This window comes from Myotis yumanensis, unplaced genomic scaffold (genome assembly GCF_028538775.1).
Source record: "Myotis yumanensis isolate MYYU_CA2020_CCGP unplaced genomic scaffold, mMyoYum1.0.hap1 SCAF_12, whole genome shotgun sequence".
Classification (NCBI taxonomy): Eukaryota; Metazoa; Chordata; class Mammalia; order Chiroptera; family Vespertilionidae; genus Myotis; species Myotis yumanensis.
Window position 1 is genome coordinate 7,719,391 of NW_027223763.1, and position 20,278 is coordinate 7,739,668.

The 20,278-nt window shown below is 41.6% G+C and overlaps 1 protein-coding gene across 7 annotated transcripts in view; it reads left to right on the plus strand.

Moving 5' to 3' along the window:
• GOLGA1 (golgin A1) overlaps positions 1 to 20,278 on the plus strand; it is a 39,723-nt gene that overhangs the window by 8,165 nt on the left and 11,280 nt on the right. For 6 of the 7 annotated variants that reach the window (XR_011473360.1, XM_070430694.1, XM_070430696.1 and 3 more), the window contains 11 exons: positions 79 to 153; positions 1,095 to 1,192; positions 3,647 to 3,679; positions 5,748 to 5,876; positions 6,183 to 6,352; positions 6,862 to 6,973; positions 7,690 to 7,815; positions 10,014 to 10,109; positions 13,508 to 13,603; positions 15,572 to 15,721; positions 16,133 to 16,228. Coding sequence is in view for 6 of the 7 variants with exons in the window: in XM_070430694.1 (XP_070286795.1) it covers positions 79 to 153; positions 1,095 to 1,192; positions 3,647 to 3,679; positions 5,748 to 5,876; positions 6,183 to 6,352; positions 6,862 to 6,973; positions 7,690 to 7,815; positions 10,014 to 10,109; positions 13,508 to 13,603; positions 15,572 to 15,721; positions 16,133 to 16,228 (1,181 nt within the window). In the remaining variant the exon portion in view is untranslated. The remainder of the gene's footprint in view (positions 1 to 78; positions 154 to 1,094; positions 1,193 to 3,646; positions 3,680 to 5,747; positions 5,877 to 6,182; positions 6,353 to 6,861; positions 6,974 to 7,689; positions 7,816 to 10,013; positions 10,110 to 13,507; positions 13,604 to 15,571; positions 15,722 to 16,132; positions 16,229 to 20,278) is intronic. The other variant, XM_070430699.1, reaches the window with a different exon arrangement.

Consider the following 20,278-nt stretch of genomic DNA (forward strand, 5'->3'; position numbering starts at 1 on the left):
ATTCATTTTTTTGTTTAATTAACTTCCTTTCCTGATGTTTGTCCATTCCTGGTATGTGCGTCACCCTCCTCACCCAAGACTATGCTGAACAGGTCCGAAACTTGCAGAAGATAAAAGAGAAGCTTGAAATTGCATTAGAAAAACACCAGGATTGTACGTATTTTTTTTTTCCTGTTTTTTCCCCCCCAATATTTTTAGGGTTTAGTTTTTTTAAATGAAACAATTGTGTATGGTTAAATTTTTACTTTGTTACAGCTCAAATCTTTGTTTTATGAGTAGTATCCAGTATTCTTAATTAGGTTGATATAACATTTGTTTGATATTTAGTAACATACAACTCGTATTTATGGGCATGTTGCCTTATGGGCATGTTTCTTAGGAGAAGGAAGCTGTGTCCATCTAGTTGACCAGTTTATTGGCAAAATCTAGTGCCTGGCCCTGGGATCTAAATCAGGAGACTTGGTTCTAGCCATAGCTGCATTCCTGCTGTGTTCAGAAACTGGGGGAAATCTCTAGCTGTCATCACTCCTCCTCCAACAATAGAATATATATTTTGTTTATTCTACCCTAAATCATATGGTATTCTTTGGTCCAATCAAAGAAAATGCTAACGGAAGTAGAAAGTTATTTTCAGTTGATATATACTAAAAAATTTTTTTTAAAGGAGAACAAAGTGAAATATTTTTGTGTGTTGCTTTGTTTTGATTTTTGTTTTTCTTTTTAATTCTATAAATTGTTAATAGCCATCACTTAGCAACAGCATTGGTGTTTTCTTGCACCTTACCTAACTCAGTCAGTGTTCTTTCATTGTACCATTTAAAAAGTTACCTTTTGGCATCTTCCTAAATGTATATACTTGATTATTACAAAAAAACAAAAACAACAGGAAACAAATAAACAAAAATAGTAGTCTATTACTAAGGCCAAACGATTCTGGGAAAGTTGTGATGGATCAGGTTTTTCTCAGTCTCATAATTCATTTATGTGACCTTGGCCTTTTTGTTAGGTGACAATTGTAAAGTAATCACATGGGTTATTTGTGATGCTGTTTCTGAAATGTTTCCATATCTCAAATAAAGCCTCTTTGTTAACAGCTTCCATGCGGAAATTTCAAGAGCAGAATGAGACATTCCAAGCCAACAGAGCCAAAATGGCAGAAGAACAGGCTTTGGCATTAGCCAGAAAGGACCAGGTATTTTATATTTGACATTGCCCAAGACTGGCTAAAAGATTTCATTTGGGACATGATTTTTTAAAATCATGACTTAAACCTGGTAGAAAATATTTACAACCTAGGAGAAAAGAAATACTATATACAGGGTGAGGCAAAAGTAGGTTTATAATTGTGAGTTTGTGAAACAGTTTCTTGTATTATTACTTATTATTGTTTTATTTTCCATACAAACAACTGTAGGTCTACTTTTGCCCCACCCTATATGTTTTTCGAGATTTCATTTGGCCTCAGGGTGGGATATTATCAAGAAACTTTACAGTTATAATCATGAGGTATGTCCAGAATGTGAGATTATCATTCTGCAACTGTGTAGCTTTGTAAAATGGAGAAGGGAAATTGTGTGTCTATAGTCGGGTAGCGAGCCCAAGACAAGGAAAAGGATCTCTGTTCTCTCAAAGCCTAGATCCAAACATTTGCCTTTGATAATGAAGAAGATGATATCAAGCTAGCCATCATCCATGATGTACGTAGTTCTTACAATCTTTGTTCCCAAATTTCTTCAGCTTCAGCTAGCTAGACAGAAGGGAATTCCTATAATCTCATTAGAATCATCCATTGAAAGATGCTGAATGAATAATAATAAAGGAAAATAATGCTGAGGTCAAAATGGCCACAGTGAGGTTGGGACGGCCCCGGTGAGGTGAGGACGGCCCCGGTGAGGTTGCAACGGATAATAAAGACCAATATAAACTGATGAACAAAAATAGATACAGAGACAGAGCAGCATTGAACAGACTGTCAAACTACAGTGGGAAGCCTGGGGAGGGTTTGGGGCGGGGGAGTTAAGAGATCAACTGAAGGACTTAATATGCATGCATATAAGAATAACCAGTGGACACAAGACACTGGGGGATAGGGGAGGCCGGGGGAATGTCAAGGGGGGGGAAAAAGGAGACATATGTAATACTCTTTGTAATACTTTAAGAAATAAAAATTATTATTAAAAAAAAGAAAAAAAAAGAATAATGCTGTATATTTTGTGCAATGGCATTTTAAATTTAAGATAAGCACCAAGATATTATAATGATAATCCTGATTTTTTTTAAGATGGGGTCAATTTATTATGTTGCATTTAAACAATGTATAGCCCTAGCCGGTTTTGCTCAGTGGCTAGAACATCGGTCCATACACCGAAAAGTCTCGGGTTCACTTCTTGGTCAAGCGCAACGTACCTTGGTTGCATACCCTCAGTTAGGGGCATGCGGGAGACAACCAATTGATGTGTCTCTCTCTCTCCCCCTTCTCCCTCCCTTCCACCTCTAAAAATAATCAATGGAAAAATATTCTCAGATGAAGATTTAAAAAATATGTGTGTGTGTGTGTGTGTCTGTGTATGTATGTATGTATGTATGTATCTCCTTGGGTGAGGATTAACAAAAAACAAAACAAAACAGAAAATGTATAATTTACCTACAATAGGTGGAGTGGTTGATTGGTTGGAGTGGTTGATTGGTTGGTTTTAAAGTTTGTATTTGTCTTCTAGGACATTACTAACCAGAAAAAAAAAAATCATTCACCAATACTGTACTTAGTGGCTAACTATGATGGTATGAGTTTATTAAGAAATCTAAAATTGGTAGATTCTGATTGTAGGCACTTGGGATATGGCCTTTCGTACCAGTGGATATTTTTCCCCCTGTTCAGTGATTTGTGAATAATGGACATAATTCCTTTTCCATGAACTTATACCAGATACATAAAGCATATTGGTAAAATCAAGATGAGAAGGAAAATAATTATTAGGAGCTACTGAAGACCTTCCCCTTTAGTAAATTAATTTCTAAACATCAATTACAAAGTTACCAACTCGGCTGGTCCCAGCTGCTCATCCCAAGAAGTTATAATAGTGACCATGGAAAACCAGTCAGGAATGAGCTGAAAAGCTGCATCCAAGCAGCACAGATAGTTTTGTTTGGGTGCTCTACTTAGTATCAATCTGCAGGCTTATATTTGTATTCTAGAGTTTTATAAAAAGTTCATTTTCTTCTTTTTAGGACTCTTAGCTTGGTTGCTTCTTTTTTTTAATCCTCACTTGAGGATATTTTTCCATTGATTTTTAGAAAGAGTGGAAGAGAGAGGGAAAGACAGAGAGAAACACATCAGTTGGTTGCCTCTTACCTGACCAGGCCCTGGCCGGGGAGGAGCCCGCAACCTGGGCATGTGCCCTTGACCGGAATCAAACCCGGGACCCTTTGGTCTGCAGGCCAACGCTCTATGCACTGAGCCAAACCAGCTAGGGTCTGGCTTTCTTAATATTAAGACAACTTCATGTGTTTGTTTGTTTGTTTTTTAATTCATTGTTTTGTTTGTTTGGTGGGTTGCTTTGGGGGTGGGGTAGGTTGTTTTCTGAAAATCTTGATATTATTGATAGTCTTCCCTTCAAACTGTACTTTTTTTGTTCTTTTGCCTTAGGAATGGTCACAGAAAGTGGAGCAGCTTGAAAAGGTTAGTTCATCTTTAATTTTGTCTCATTCTGACTGTGGGCCTCTCCTGCGGAGCTTAGAACATGGTTTCTGCGGTGCCCAGTCCACTGATAGCTCCACCTCTTGGAAGCAGGGCACTGGGTGACTGCACAGGGACGTGAGAAACTCAGGTCCTACCCGTGTTGGTGGGCACGCCCCGCCCAGTACACTCTCCTCCCCTCAGCTTTCTCCTTGCGTGAAGGCTGATGGGACCTGCACCAGCCCGGCTCCATGGCCCTTTGCTTCTGATTGGGTTCCGCCAGTGGGGACACTAACAGAACTATGTGTGGAGGAAGAGTGGGGTCAGAGTGTTCATTTCCCCAACCTTCTCCATGTGGGAAACCTTTGGATTAGTTGTATCCCATGGCCAAAGGTCACAGCGTTAGTTGGATCTTTGGTTTACCCTCTTGACATAGTTTCTTTCTCTAGGTTTCTTGTAACCTCTTCATCCCTTTGTCCCTTCATGTCCATCTGTTACTAACACATTTTCTCTTTTGGATTTTGTAACTCTGCCCACAGCTTTGAAAAGTCCCTTTATTAAACTCTTCTCAAAATACCTAACCTGAATCTGCCATCTGTCTCCTGCTGGGGCCCTAACTGACACTGTGGTAGCATTAGGAACACTTGGAGGAGACAATGAAAGGAGTACATTTCTCCAAGCTCAGCATTGAGCAGATAAGAGAACCTCTTGGCTAGACACAGATGAGGAAAATTGATTATTCCAGCACCACAGCTTTCTAACACTGTGTAGATGCTTAAGTAATGCATTCCTGGCTTCCTACCATGAACAATAAGATGAAATTTCAAGCCTACAATTAGAAAAACATTTTAATTTAAAATCAATAGTCAACACCCTCAGCCTGAATTATATGTTGCTACTTTATTCACTCCTTGTTTTCATTGAGTACTCCTAAGTTACTCTTCATGGTAGAAAAATTATTTCTTAGATTGATAGGTTGCTGGTTTGATTCCAGGTTAGAGCACATGCCCAGGTTGCGGGCTTGATCCCTAGTAGGGATTGTGCAGGAGGCAGCGAATGGATGCTTCATTTTCACATCTGAGTTTCTCTTTCTCTCTTCCTTTCCCTTCCTCTCTCTAATATATATATATATATTTAAGAAAAAAAAGTTCTAAGCATGGCGTTGATGGTCTTCTTAAACATGGTGGTATAGATTAGGTCAAAGTTTTCTTATCATAAGAAACTTAAGATTGTAGCAGTTGAAATTCTCATTGGACTATTTTTTTGTCTTTTAAAATTATGGAAAAGGGGGATCCATATATGACTGAACTAAATAAAACCTACTTCAGTTCACTAAGGAGATTATCTCTCTTCACCCCTCTCCATTCAAAGGAGGGATTGAGAAGTGTTTTAGACAGGGAAAAACTAGAGACACCTAGGTCTTTGAAGCCACTGTGATTTTTGGAAATGTTATTTTTATAGACTGTTTTAATTTCTTTTCAATCAAGAATTGGAAACTGCAACAGCAGGGTTTGTCCTTAAGAGAATCCATCTTAAGAATCTATGGTTTAAAGGACACTTATGTAATACCCTTTGTAATACTGTAAGCGAAAAATAAAAAAAAAAAAAAAAAAAAAAAAAAAAAAAAAAAAAAAGAATCTATGGTTTAGTAAATTGTAATCTGCTGACATCGGTCATGTCAAATTTTTGTTGACTTGCTCATTGAAATCCGTTCTACTTAAATGCATCTAATTTTGTAAGGGCATTCAATCTCTTACTCCAGTTATTAATGCTATTTAGTCAGTTGAGCCTGTCACTGAGAATAAACATGTAAAATGGATATCTGGAATTGTTAATCAAACTTAAGATTTTAAAGTGTTAAGTAATTGTTGTTCTTATTGCCCTTATTCGCAACTGTCATTTAAAACATTTTTTAACTTAAAGAATTAATGCCATAATGATCATATTACTGTAAAGCTTCCTATTATCAATGTTTTCTTGTCTATTGACAAGAGACTTTTATTGAGAATTCTGCTTACATAATATGATTTTAATGTCTTAGTTGCCTGAGTTGATATCTTCTTCCAAATAGGAGAAGAGGTTTCTGACAGCTCAGTTACAGGAAATGAAGAACCAGAGTTTGAATCTTTTCCAAAGGAGAGATGAAATGGATGAATTAGAGGGGTTCCAGCAGCAGGAACTAAGTAAAGTAAAACACATGGTGCGCATTTTTGTTTTAGTAGCTAAATGCTTGAATAGATTATTCATTATTCTGATTTTGCTAGTCATCACCCTCTAAGTGCTGACAAACATACCCTAGTAGTCTTTGATATTAATTATATGTTTTTCAATTTATTAAAGTGGAAAAGTTCTGTTTCATTTTCTTTTCTTTCTTTTTCACTACTGGGCATATAAGGCCACTTAGAAGCTCACAGAAATGTTATGAAAGTTTAGCTTATTGGTCCAGATTTTTTTTTTAAGTTATATTTCTTAGTAGCGGCCCAATGAAACTTTATCTTTGTGTCAGCTTTTAAAAAAAGAAGAAAGTCTGGGGAAAATGGAGCAAGAGTTGGAGGCACGAACCAGAGAACTTAGTCGAACCCAGGAGGAGTTGTTAACCTCCAATCAGATGTCGTCAGACTTGAGACAGAAGCTAGAAGAATTGCAGAGACACTGCTCAACGCTGGAAGAGCAGAGGTTCTTGCTTGGTCTGTGGGGCCCATGGGAAGCGGTGTTAGTGTAGCTCTGGCTAGAACCTGCCCACCATTCCCCATTACTCATTGCAATACTTTCTGATCTCAGTTCTGGCCAAGGCTTCTGGTCTTGTCCTTATCTACATAGGGCTCAGGATCAACCCCCCCCCCCCCCCCACCACCCCCAAAACAAAACAACACACACATCCTCATTCCCCTTCCCTTCCCTATGCTCAGAGCCCCTCCAACTTTGCTGAGAAATTTAGTGTGTTTAGTTTGTAAGCTATAGAGAAACCACAGATAGAATATCTTGTTTAAATCTGGGTGGAATTTTTCTCTTTGGGCTTCTGCTTCAGAGAGAGAGCTAAGAAGAATCTCCATTTTTTCTAATCTTCACATGGCAAATGTTTGCAGCCCTGACATATAAAGAAAACAGCTGTATTTTTCCTGTGGAAGAGAGTTTCTTAGATGAGTTATCCAAATTTATTCATTGTCTGCTTTCTTTCAATGAAGAGATCTTGTGACAGCTTCAACAACAGGTGCAGAAAATAAGATCACAGCCCTGGAGCAAAAGGAACAAGAGCTCCAAGCATTCATTCAGCAGCTTTCCATTGATTTGCAAAAGGTAAATAGAACAAAAAACAAAAATAAAAAACAAAAAGGTAAGTAAAGTTCTAGGAGGGGACCCAGGTTGGGGCTAAGGTATGAGATGCACAGCAGCTCTCTGTGATCCTTGTGCTGCGAGCCAGGGTGAATATCATCATTTGTTTTACAAGTTCTCTCTTTGGCCTTAAGGCAGCTAATTGGCATCATCACTGCTTCATCCAGCCTCATGTTTTCAGGAGCGCTCTAGGTTATTGTCGGCTGGCTGGGAGCTTCTTGCATGGGATTATCTCTGCTGGACTTGACATATGGGATAAAGATGTAGGTCCTGTTGGACTGTAGATTGATAGGATTAAACACATGCTTGATGAGAGTGTGAGAAGAAGCATTCATTTAGCTAGTAGATCACAATGCAACTGAGATATTTTGAGGAGAAGCATCTTCCCAGGGTCCTGGCTAGATTCCACAGAGGAAGAGCATTGCTCTGTCCCAGGTTGTGGGATGCTTGGGGCAGGCATTTGCCTCTTGCTGCTGCATGAGGTCTGAACTGGATGCCAAAGTGGTGCTGGGTTCTGATCTTGTATCTTCTATGTCCCATTTTCAGGGAAGATTTTCTGGCAATATATTCTTCTGGTATGCAGTTGAGAACAGAATTTCCGGGAAACGCAATGGTCCTCGGGACCAGAAGGGAGGGAGAGCGGATTTACGGTGTAATGTAATCTCTGTTTTCACCTGCAGGTCACTGCTGAAACTCAAGAGAAAGAAAAACTCATCACACATTTGCAGGAGAAAGTCACGTCCTTAGAGAAGAGACTGGAGCAGAACTTATCAGGAGAAGAACATGTGCAGGAACTCCTGAAAGAGGTAATTAGCTCTCTCTGGGCCAGCCAATGTGGGGAAGGAGATTTCATAAAATCCTAGAGTTTCAGGTCCTGAGAGTTTGCAAAGAGCTTGGTGAGAAGAGTACTCTCTCCAACTTTTGATTGTCCTGCTTATAGCAGAGAGAGTCTCATGTCACCTGTGTGGGACATGTTTTCCTCAGGGAAAGCTTTACTCAGAGATGCCTGTGAACATTTAAATAGCATGCTGATCACCAATCAGCCCACCTAGGAATTTACTCCACCTGGACTGTCTTGTCTTATTGCTTTGCTCTCCTCCCTTTTGCACTTTCCATTGGCCAAGGAACCATCTGTTACCATCTGCCTTTGGCTTCAGCATAATTGCCTTGGGCAGCAAGTGGACTCTCCTTAGCTGAGAGGAGGCTATTGAGAAGACTTACCTTTTGCCCAGGTCAGTGATGTAGGTGAACTTGCTTTCTCATCAGGTCTGAGTTCATTGCCTATATTTCACTCCTTTTCCTCTTGTTTACCAGTGATTGGCCTCACCATGACAAAGGTGACAAAGCCAAGGCCTTGGGCCTATATTACACCCTTACTTTCTGTCTTTAGTTTCCACTACATACCTCTATCTCCACTGCCACTATAGCCTAGTCCATATTAGAAGTCTCCAGACTGGCCTACCAAGCATCAGTCTCTCCTCCTTCACCCTCTAACAAAGTTATTGCCAAACTAAACTTCCTAAACTTAAAGACCTTACACAATTCCCCTACAATCCACAGTGAGTATAATGTGGGTTCTAGAGTGTAAATTGATTTCTAGAACCAGACTAGTTTGTATCTCACCTATTCTATTTATTGGTTTGTGACTTAAAGCTAACCATGTAATCTCTTTGTGTTTATTTTTCCTCTGTAAAATAGGGTTATTATTGTACCAAATGCATAGAGTTGTTATTAGGATTAAATGAGTTACAATATGTGAAGTGGTTAGAATGAAGCTTAGAACATAGTAGGGTCTTGATATATAATTCAGCTATCTTCTATATATATAAAAGCCTAATATGCAAAGTGTCTCCTTGGGAGTTCGACCGACCGGGAGTTTGATTGCTTGCTATGATGTGCGCTGACAACCAGGGCGTGGCGCGGAATGAAGGAATGCCCCAGCTGGCAGCCGGGGAAGGGAGGCCCCGGCCAGCAGCCGGCAGCCACTAGGGACCCTACCCGTGCACAAATTTCATGCACTGGGCCTCTAGGCTATGTATATAAAAGCCTAAGTGACCTTTTGACTATTTGATCATAGCTATGACTTGCACTGACCACCAGGGGGCAGACGCTCAATGCACAGGCATAGAAACATAGAACAGACTGATGAATCTCAGAGGGAAGTGGGGGAGGGGAGAGGGTGGGAAGAGATTAACCAAAGATCTTATATGCATACTAGAGGCCCTGTGCACTGATTCATGTACTGGTGGGGTCCTTTGGCCTGGCCTGTGGGGATCGGGCAGTCTGACATTCCCTGAGGGGTCCCAGATTGTGAGAAGGTGCAGGCCAGGCCGAGGGACCCCACCGGTGCATGAATCTGTGTACCGGGCCTCTAGTTAGTATAATAATCATTATTGTGCCATCATCATTATTGTAATGTTTAGTGTGCATAATAGCTACTTAGGGAATTTGTTTAAAGTATATATATCTCTGGCCCTACCATTGGAAATTCTGATTTCTGGAGTAATAGTCCTGGAGTAAAGCCTCAAGTTTAACACCCCCAAGTAAGTTTTAATGCCAATGTTTAGACAACTCCACTTTGAAAAATATTGCCTTCAGAATTAAATTCAAGCTCCTTTCTGCAGCATAAAAAGCTTCTCATGATCTTGCCCATTGCCTCACTTTCTAGTCTTGTTTCTTGACTTGAGCCCACCATCACTTTATCTTTTAGCACGTTGTAGCTTCCAAGGTCAAGCCTCCCATTTCCCTGAGGCCATGCGCATATCCTGCTCTGTACTCCTTCTGATGGGCACTATTGCATTCTGTTATATAATTGTTTTGCCCTAGCCACAAGGTCAAAGGACTGTGTCAAATTTATCTGTGTATACTTAATGATATGTGAACTTTATCTTAATGTATTTGTGTCCCTTGAGACTTACACAAATCATAGTTATGTTGTGGATATCAGTAAATATTTATTCAGTGAAGAAGTGACTATTTTCCTTTACTCTTCTTCCACTTACAGAAAACAGTTGCTGAGCAGAATTTGGAGGATACCAGACAGCAGCTCTTGGCAGCCAGAAGCAGCCAGGCCAAGGCCATTGACATCCTGGAGACGCGGGTATTGACCTCACTGCCAGTGATCGCAGTGTCTGGGTGGTAATCTGGTTTGATGACTTGGTTGTGGCTGAGAATTCCCTTGGGTCAGAGGTTTTCTTTTGAAGGGACTGTTTTTTCGCTCTTACTTATTGAGTTGAGTTAGGCATTTTCTTCATTCTTGCCACATTATCGTCATTGTTCCACACAAAGTTGTCTTCTTGTTTGTTTGTTCCCTTTTATCCCCATTTCTCTGCCTCCCATAGGAAACCATTCTGACATGGTTAATAGAAATCCTTCTATTGTTGGGTTATCCTAAAACGTGTGGCATTGTTTTATGTGCTAATTTATGTAAATGATATAGCTATGCAGTCTTCTCATAGCTTCAACTGCTCCATCTTCTGTCTGTGTCCACATCACTGTACTTACCTACTCTACTTTGTAGTTATCTACTAGATGATAGACAAACAGATTGCCTTCTTCCTGTGACCACAGATTACACTGCAGTGAACATCAAAGAGGAGAGAGAATGCATGTGACATAATGTGACTAAATAGGATAAGGATGTTCCCAGCAGGGCTGCTCCTGGCTCTAATCCCCCAGCATGCCCAGGGTTTCCTGTATCTGAGGGCTTTTCAACACTGGCATTTCTCAGCATTTTCTTTTTCTTTGTTTTTTTTTTTTTCTTTTTTGCCAAATTAAGGAGTATGAAGTGGTGGGAGGAGCAGAGGATCTCTGTGGGGCCTCCTTAATGATTGCCCTAATCCCATTCTCAAGGGCTCTACCCTTATGACCTAAGCACATCCCGAAGGCCCCACATCATGATCTTAGCATATGAATTTGGGAGAGGGGACACAGACTTTCAAACCATAGCAATTTAGCTCATTTTGTAAATCTTATTTCTTGATAAACATATGTTAAGGTATATTTTTCTAAATACAGTTTTGTTTATTTTATTATAATTCCGTTTTTTTATTTATTTAATTTTTAATTGAGGTTTTTTTTTGTTTTGTTTTGGGGTTTTTTAGAGAGAAACATCGATTTGTTTCCCACTTATTTATGCACTCATTGGTTGATTCTTGTATGTACTTTGACAGAGGATCAAACCTGCAACTTTGGCATATTGGGATGATGCTTTAGCCAACTGAGCTACCTGGCCAGGGCAGTTTTATTTCTGTATATATATCCATTTTTTGTTGCGGTGTTAAAATATACATAATGTAAAATTTATCATTTTAACCGTTTCTAGGTATATATTGCACATGCCCATTGTTGTGCAGCCATCACCACCATCCATCTCCAGATCTTTTTCATCTTCTTAGACTGAAACTTGGTACCTATTGAAACAATGATTCCCTATTCTCTCCTCTCCCCAGCCCCCTGGCAAACATAGTTCCACTTTCTGTCTCTGAATTTTTGAATCTAGGTACCTCACGTTAGTGAAATAATACACTATTTGTCCTTTAGTGTCTGACTTATTTCACTTAGCATAATGTCCTCAAGGTTTATCTGTGTGTCAGAATTTCATTCCTTTTTAAGGCTTTTCTTCCATTGTATGGATGTACCATGTTTTGTTTATTCATTTGTCAATAGGCATTTGGGTTGTTTCCATCTTTTGACTCTTGTGGGAAATGCTACTTGAACATCAGTGTGGCTTCATGAGCAAGGTTTTTGTGTGTGGTTCACACTCTCACTTCTCTGAGGTGTATACCTAGGAGTGGACTTGCCCGGACATATGGTAACTCTATGTTTAACCTTTGAGGATCTGAAATCTTTCTTGAGTTGAGTCTCTTAACTGGGACTTGAGTAGATAGTTTCTGAAAGGAGTTTAAAAAGCTAGGTTTCAGCCCTGACTAGTTTGGCTCAGTGGATAGAGCGTCGGCCTGCGGACTCAAGGGTCCCGGGTTCGATTCCAGTCAAGGGCATGTACCTTGGTTGCGGGCACATCCCCAGTGGGGAGTGTACAGGAGGCAGCTGATCGATGTTTCTCTCTCATCGATGTTTCTAACTCTCTATCCCTCTCCCTTCCTCTCTGTAAAAAAATCAATAAAATATATCAAAATAAATAAATAAATAAAAAGCTAGGTTTCAGTGCTGGCTCTGTCACTAATAACATTTATGATTATGGACAAGTAACATTCCTGGTCTCCTCTGTGGAAGTACTCACACTGTTCATATCGGGTAGTTTTAGTGAAATCATGTAATGTGAATGTATCTGAGGAACCACGAGACCTAAAAACATTCTCTTCTCATTGGACACTTGTCCTTGACAGAGCTGCCACCTTCTTGTGCTTGTTTTAATAATTAAGTTCCCCAAGGGCAGAGTTTATTCCACAAACAAGAGAAAATGGCAGAGATAGCTTGAGTCAGATGAAAATTCCCCATTGGAGATTAGGTCTAGCTAAGTGCTGGACAGTATGTCATCATCCTGTCCATTGGGCCAGCCTAGTGCAGGGCCAGGTACGTCCTAGTCAGACTTGGTCGATATTTAGTGAATGAAGGAAACCAAGATTGTGTCATAACAGTAATCCTACTTCTGGGAATCTGTCCTAAGAAAGTGATTCAAACCAGGACAAAACATTTGCATAAATATTTTAACTGCTGTACAATTTTGGATGGGAAAATGGGAAACAACCCAAGTGCCAACACAGGAGGCAGCAGTGCAGGAAATTCCAAAACATCCTTTGAGAAAATAATCTAAGTTCTGCAGACCATGTAGAAACACAGAAGAAAACCTGAGTGAGGAGGAAAAATACAGTTTTACTAGAATTGTATACAAAATTATTTTAAAAAGTCATAGAAATAGACTGGAAGAAAAGATATTAGAATGATAGTGTTTTATAGTAGTAGACTTATGGGTATGTTTTTCCTATAAAATTTTCAATTATGTACCTGATTTCTGACTTACATTAATTTAGTTTTTAAAGCCATTTATTGTTACTCAGCTTTTTTTTTTTAGATGAGGAAACCTTTTACTTTTAGATTGTCTTTTTGTAATTTATTTCGGAGAGGGAGGAAGAGAGAGAAACATTGATGTGAGAGAGCTATACCCACTAATTGGTTACCTCTCGTACAGGCCTGACTGGGAAGCGAACCCACAACCTTCCAGTCCATGGGACGATGCTCCAACCAACTGAGCCACACCAGCAAAAGAATGCTTCTGGCCTTAGCCATTTGGTTCAGTGGATAAAGCGTTGACCCGCGGACTGAAAGATCCTGGTTTCGATTCCAGTCAGGGACATATATCTCACTTCCAGGCTTGTTCCCTAGCCCCAGTTGGGGCACATGTGGGAGGCAACCAATAGATGTGTTTCTCTTGCATTGATGTTTCTCTGTCTCTACTCTCTCTAAAAATTAATGGAAACATATCCTCAGGTGAGGACTAACAACAACAACAAAAAGAATGCTTCTGTTTCCACTAAGGTGAAAGAACTAGAGCAGAGCCTGCAGGCCTCTGAGGAGAAGCTGAAACAGAGCAGAGACGCCGTGGCTGCTCAGGAATCTCAGATTCAGGAGCTTGTAAGTAGCTATTGTGCTGCTGTGGTCTAGGCCAGGGGTCCTCAAACTTTTTAAACAGGGGGCCAGTTCACTGTCCCTCAGACCGTTGGAGGGCCAGACTGTAGTTTTTAAAAAAAACTATGAACAAATTCCTATGCACACTGCACATATCTTATTTTGAAGTAAAAAAACAAAACGGGAACAAATACAATATTTGTATTTGCATGTGGCCCGCGGGCCGTAGTTTGAGGACCCCTGGCTCGGTGCCTTCCCTTATGCCTTTGCAGATACCCCAACTTCTGAAATGGTATCTGGGCCTGACTTCATATACACTTGTGCTGGGTGTGGGCAGCTGGGCAGCTGCAGGTAGAAGGAGTCAGGCCTGCTGGAGGCTCTGAGTTACCCAGAGAGGAAGGGACTGGCTAAATCCCACTTGACAGCTGGCCAGAGGGCTCAGCCTAGTTGTGGGACTATTACAGGTGGTAACTCCACTGGCAGTCAAACCTCAGCTTGCAGCCAGGGCTGTGGAGAACAGGTCCAAGCTTTGGGGAGAGGATGGCGAGGGATTGACCAATTGTCGCAGCCTCAGGAGAGGTGTTGAGTTAGCAACTAGAGAAATAAAAATGGCATTCGTTGCACGGTTACCCTGTCCCAGACACTGTGCTAAGTACTCTGCACATGTTTTCAGTTAGTCCTTGCAGCAGACCTAAGAGGTTTGCACTGTTATCCTCATTCTCTAGCAAGCATGTTAAACTCAAAGGCTAACACGGGCCAAATAAGGTTTAAGTTTATGTGGGCTGTAAAAAAACAAAAAGCTTCCATTTTCATAGAAACGTAGGTTTGTTTCGATAGAGACATGCTGAATACAAAAGGCCAAAATGAGTAATAGTTGACATAAAATAATAGAACATTTTAATAAAAATTAATATTTTTTCTTGAACATTAACTTACCAAACACTGAATAACTGCACAAATTAATAAGTGTAATGCAAATCAGCCTATTTTTCTTGTTCTCCGAAAGCGAAATATTTTCTGTTGCTCACACCAAACAAGTCAGTCCAAGACTAATGATGTGGCAATCGGCTGCTAAAATATTTGCTGCTAGTATTAGTGGAGAGAAATGGTCTGCCTGCGCGAAAGGCGCGTTAAGGGAAATGAATGCAACACAATTATAGTAATCAGTCATTAGCGAACGTTGTAGCTCGTTATTAATAATTATGTATAACAGGATATTGTAAAAATTAAGTTGTGAAATTTTTATTAAAATGTTTTTTACATACCATTATATTGGCTGGGCCACAAAAGTATTCGTTGTGGGCAGCGAGTTTGACATGCTTGTTCCAGAGCAACGGTTCTCAACCTGTGGGTCGTAACCCCTTTGGGGGTCGAACGACCTTTTCACAGGGGTCACCTAAGACCATCAGAAAACACATATATAATTACATATTGTTTTTGTAATTAATCACTATGCTTTAATTATGTTCAATTTGTAACAGTGAAAATACATCCTGCATATCAGATATTTACATTACGATTCATAACAGTAGCAAAATTACAGTTATGAAGTAGCAACAAAAATAATTTTATGGTTGGGGGTCACCACAACATGAGGAACTGTATTAAAGGGTCAGGGCATTAGGAAGGTTGAGAACCACTGCTCTAGAGGAAGCAGGCTCAGAAAGACCAGGCTGCATCCTTCTCATACCAAAGCCCAGTTCATCACTGGGTTATATGCAGAGGCAGCACTGAGTGCAGTGAGGGAGGGCAGAGCTGTCCCCCCAGCACCAAGACCCATCCCAGATGCCAGCTCCTGAGCAGACCAGGGCCTGGGCAATAGGCTGAGCCTGCAGGTGGGGACCCTGGCAGCACCCAGGCTGGAGAAGGTCAGAAAGGAGAGTTGTTTGTATAGGACGCCCATTATGGGTCACCGAGAAACAGAATAAGGCCCCCATTGTCCTTGCAAATATCTATCCTCTGGTACCCACACAGGCCACCGCAAACCAGGAGAGCAGCCGTGCACAGCGGCAGGTGCTGGCTCTGCAGCAGCAGTGCACAGAGCACGTCCACGCTCTGGAGGCCCAGCTTGCTGCCCTCGAGACGGCTCGGGCAGCTGACCAGACGGCTGCAGAGCGTCAGGTGGTGAGTAAAGGAAGGAGTGAGGCTGTGCTGCTCAGCACCAGGTTCACAGGAAGACCAGCCCTGCTCTGAACTAGGGAATCACATTTGGGAGCAGTTTTTATCTTTCCAACTAGACACTTTCTAGTGCTGCACAGGGACTCCCTGACCAGTCCCATCAGCTTCTTCCCGATCTTGGTAAAATTCATATTCTTCCCTAGTGGCTTCTCCTTTCTCTGGCCCCTCCCCTTGTTCCAGATCTTCAGAATCAAGTGCCTCTTTCTTGTGAGTAGTTCTCTGCCCTACCCCATTCTCATCTCCCAAAAAAAAGGGAAGGGGCATTTTTAAAGGTTCCCTGTCAAAGAGATAGGACTGTGCCCAGGGGCAATATGGTAAAGACCTTTTCTTTCTATCTATGCTTTTCTCACTTTGCAGAGGGATCTGGAACAAGAAAATGCACTCCTTAAAGAAAGCAAGAATGAGTGTGAACGTTCTTTACAACATCACCAACTTGAACTGAAGAAGCTAAAGGTATTTAGCTCACAAGCAGCATGCCTTTCACTTGGAGAAGCAGTGGAACTAGCATTTATTTGTTCAGTAGTTCTGTTAGGCATTTGCTAGAAATTGTCACCTCACTAAGTCCTCTCAGTGATCCTGGAGGGTAGGAAGAATTACCCTCACTTTTCAGCTGCCTTTGAGGCTCCAAGTTCCATAGTTATTGAGAGGTGGTGCTGGGCTGATTTTCACTCCACCACAAGGCCCAGCCCTTCCTCTGTGTCATCAAGAGCTGCCTGGAAAACCACTGTCAGAGCACCACTGTTTGTGACTTCCAGTGAGACTAGCAGAGCATGGCTTCGGAAGGTCACAGGACTGGTCGGTTTGCATTGGGCACCGTGTACCTAAATGAGGAAACAGTCTGCTGGATTGCTACCCTCCCCCTTCTGAGAACATGGTGCTTTTTCAGATGCTGTCCCTTCGTTTCCTGGACATAACTGGATGAGGAGGAGAGACTCCGCCACTTTCTTATAGGCCTCCAGGCTCTCGTCCCTTTCTGTAGTGGATGACGGGTCACTGCAGTACTTGCCCAGCTTGGTCATGACCCAAAGATGTTGTGGATCCCTTGGCCAAGGTCTTCTCTGAGAACACCCATAGCTGAGGGCCTGCACGGGGTCAGCTTTCAAGAACAGGATCTGCTAAGTTCTGTAGGTGCTGTTGCAGTAGAGCTGTATGTGGGGGCCTGCACTTTGGAGTCAGATTTTTTTTATGCATTCCTTCATCAAACATTTGGGTACCTGTGGGCACCATTGTAGGTGCTGGGATGTGGCAATGAGCAAGACAGACACACACACCCTCTCCCATCCCCTGGTGGAGCTTGTAACTAGAAACAGTAAACAAGTGATAAATAGTTATAAATGCTCTGAAGAAAAGAAAGCAGGGAGAAGGACAGAGCAGGGAGGAGAGGGCTTTAGCTATGGAGGCCTGGGCAGCTTCAGTGATATTTGAGCAAAAGCTCTGAATAATGAGAAGGGGCCAGCAATGTCAATGTTTGGGGAAGGAATATTCCAGACAGAAGAAATAGCAAATAGAAAGGCACTGAGGCAGAAAAAAAGCTTATTTTATTTAGAGAACAGCATAAAGGTGGGTGTGGGTGCTGCTTGGTGAGCAGGGGACAGCAGGGGAGAAGTGGGCAGGGAAGCCATGAGGCTCTGAACAGAGAAGAGATGTGAGTTTTGTTTTAAAAGGTTAACTCTAACTCTGGAGAATGGTTTGTAAGGAAGCAAGTGCAGAAGCAGGAAGACCTGCGAGGAGGCTCAGACATTACCATGCTCATAAATTTTGTGATAAAAGACAACATTTCAGCAGAGATTTGGAAACGTTTATTATTAAAAGACAGCAATTTTGAAAATAAATCAGATTAGAATTTTAGAATTGAAAAATGCAATAGCTGACACTGATGCAGTCAATTATAAAAGGGCATGAGGAAACATTTGAGGTGATGGATATTTTCACTATTTTTACTGTGGTGATGCTTTCACCATAATTCTTCATATTGCACACTTTAAATATATTTTATTCATCAGTTATGCTTCAATAAAGCTGTTTTAAAAAACAATGAATGAGTTTAATAGCAGATTAGAACTAACGAGAGAATTAGTGAAAAGAAAGGACAGAATGAAACACAGAAAAGAAATGGTAAAAGACACACAGGAGGTGTTCTAGCATGTGTTAGTAGGGGCCTGGAAGGCAATGAAACAAAGAAGTCAGGAACCATTATTCCAAACTGATGAAAGCTGTAAGTCACAGGTACAGGTGTAAGAACCATTCTATCCAAACAGGATAAATTTTAAATCCATATGCTGACACAGCATGGTAGTAGAACTAAAGAAAAACAATAAAACAAAAAGAATTAGTCACCAACAGACTTGCACCTAAGGAAGTACTAAAGAGCACCTTTCAGGTGAAAGAAATTCTAGATGGACATACAGAAGATGTGAGGAGGTAAGAAAGAATGAAGAACAATGATTATTGCAAATATGTATATGAGAAGAAACAGTAAATCTGACCGATGGTTCGTCTCATGGTCCAGTCAGCAGAGAGGAACTACCCCAGTTATTTGAATGAGAGTTTACATTCTAATGTAAAGTTTTTAATCCAGCACTGAAACAGTTAAAAGATATCTCAAAGGTAGCAACTGAAGGAAGCAGCTTCCAACCCAGGACTAAGGGAATTAAGGGAAGAAGTTGGAATTATTAAATTTAGGAATTAAGGCGAGGAACCCCACAGGTCTGACTCAGGCCTCCGGGTGGGGGATGCTGTACACTGGCGCGTGTGTGTGTGTTGGGGGGTAGGGCAGTGAATGAATTCAGCCCCAAGTGTTGGAAACGAAGCTGAGGGAAGGAGCAAGCCTTTTTCTCCCTCCTCCTGCCTTACAGTCTCCCTCCAGCTTCCCCTGTTGGCAGATATTAATATGGAGCCAGCTGGATGCACAAAAAGTGGTTTGCAGAGTCCCAGGTGCAGCATCACAAAGCAGAATAGAGAAGGGCGGATGTGGGCTGAGAGCAGTATCTTAAAAGCCAGCGCATGGGCTGTTTAGAAGTGTGGTTAATTTCCAGATATTTGGGGAATTTTCTCAACGTCTTAGATTTCTAGTTTAATACCATGATGGTCAGATAATACCCTGATTTCATCCTGATATTTTTTAGACTTCTTTTAAGATGCAGCCTATAGTCTATCTTGGTAAATATTTCAGTGCACTTGAATATATTTCTACTACTATTAGGGAGAATATTCTGTAAGTGCCAATTAGATCAAGTTGGTAGTATTGTTCAAATCTGTTTTCTTTTTTGTTTGTTTGTTCCATTAGTACTGAGAGGGGTGTGCTAAATCTTCCACTGTGATCATGCATTTTTCTCTTGCTCCTTTTACTTCTGTCAATCTTTGCTTCAAGTCCTTTGAAGCACTCTTTTTAGGTGCATACATATGTGGAATTGTATTTTTCAAAACAGCTGTTCCCTGAGCCTCTCAGGGAAGTCATTCCCAGGTGCAGAGAGCTGCACATGTGGTGGCGTGGTGGCGCCTCAGCAAACCCGAGCTGTGCCAGTCAGCCGCGAATCCCGTGGTCCTCAGGCGCAAGTGTCTGTGGCAACAGCACAGGTTTAGAGCCTCGTTGACTCAGTTCTGTGTGCCAGCCTAGCCCTACACTAGCTGATTCTTGGGGGAATTCAGTTTTTGGGTTTTTTTTGTTTAAACCTGTGACCTCCAGAGGATCACTCTGAGGATTAAGTGTGACCATGGCTGGAAAGTGCTCAGTGCAGTTCCTGGCATGGAGGTGCTGAATCCTTGCTCCCTGCCCTGCCCTGCTTCCCTGTCTTCTCGCTTACAGTCTGCATAGTCTGCGTCCTGTCCTCTTAGACATAGCAATCCTAGCGTCTCCTGAACTTCCCCAGAAAGGCTGCTGCAGAGGCATGACCTATCCCCTCCCCTCCTGGGCCCACAGGCCAGGCAGGGTTTCACAACTCCGCCAGCCTGAGACCTTTTGCTCCTGTATCAACAGAGCGTCCCCAGTGAGGGGTAGTTCAGGGTCCCACCATCAGCCTTTTGAGTTCAGGCACCAATTTTCCTTGGCTACTAGAAGTGGACTCACAGAAGGTCAATTCCGACAACTCCACAGTGGGATCCAGAATGCCACTGGCCACAAGACTGTCATCCTCCTCCATTTACCCACTTGTATTGGCAGGAGGGGAAAGGGAGATTTTGTAGAAGGACTTGAGTAGCTCACAGAACCAGAAACACTTGTCTGACTGGAATCTGGGGGCCTCAGGTTCTTCTCTCCTATTCCATGCTGTCTCTTGCCTTGGGGGTCATCCAACTCTTGTCCTTGCTTTTCTCCATGATGTAGACTGCATCCTACAGATCAGGAAATGTCACCACAGCCACTCCAAGCTGGTAACATTCCAGCTTAGCAACCGCAGGGCTAAGAGGGCCTCTCCCCAGCTTCACCTTAATATAAAAAGGATTCGGATATAAAAAGGGATTCTGATTGATTCATCTGTGGACAGATTGATTTGGCCAAGGGAATGA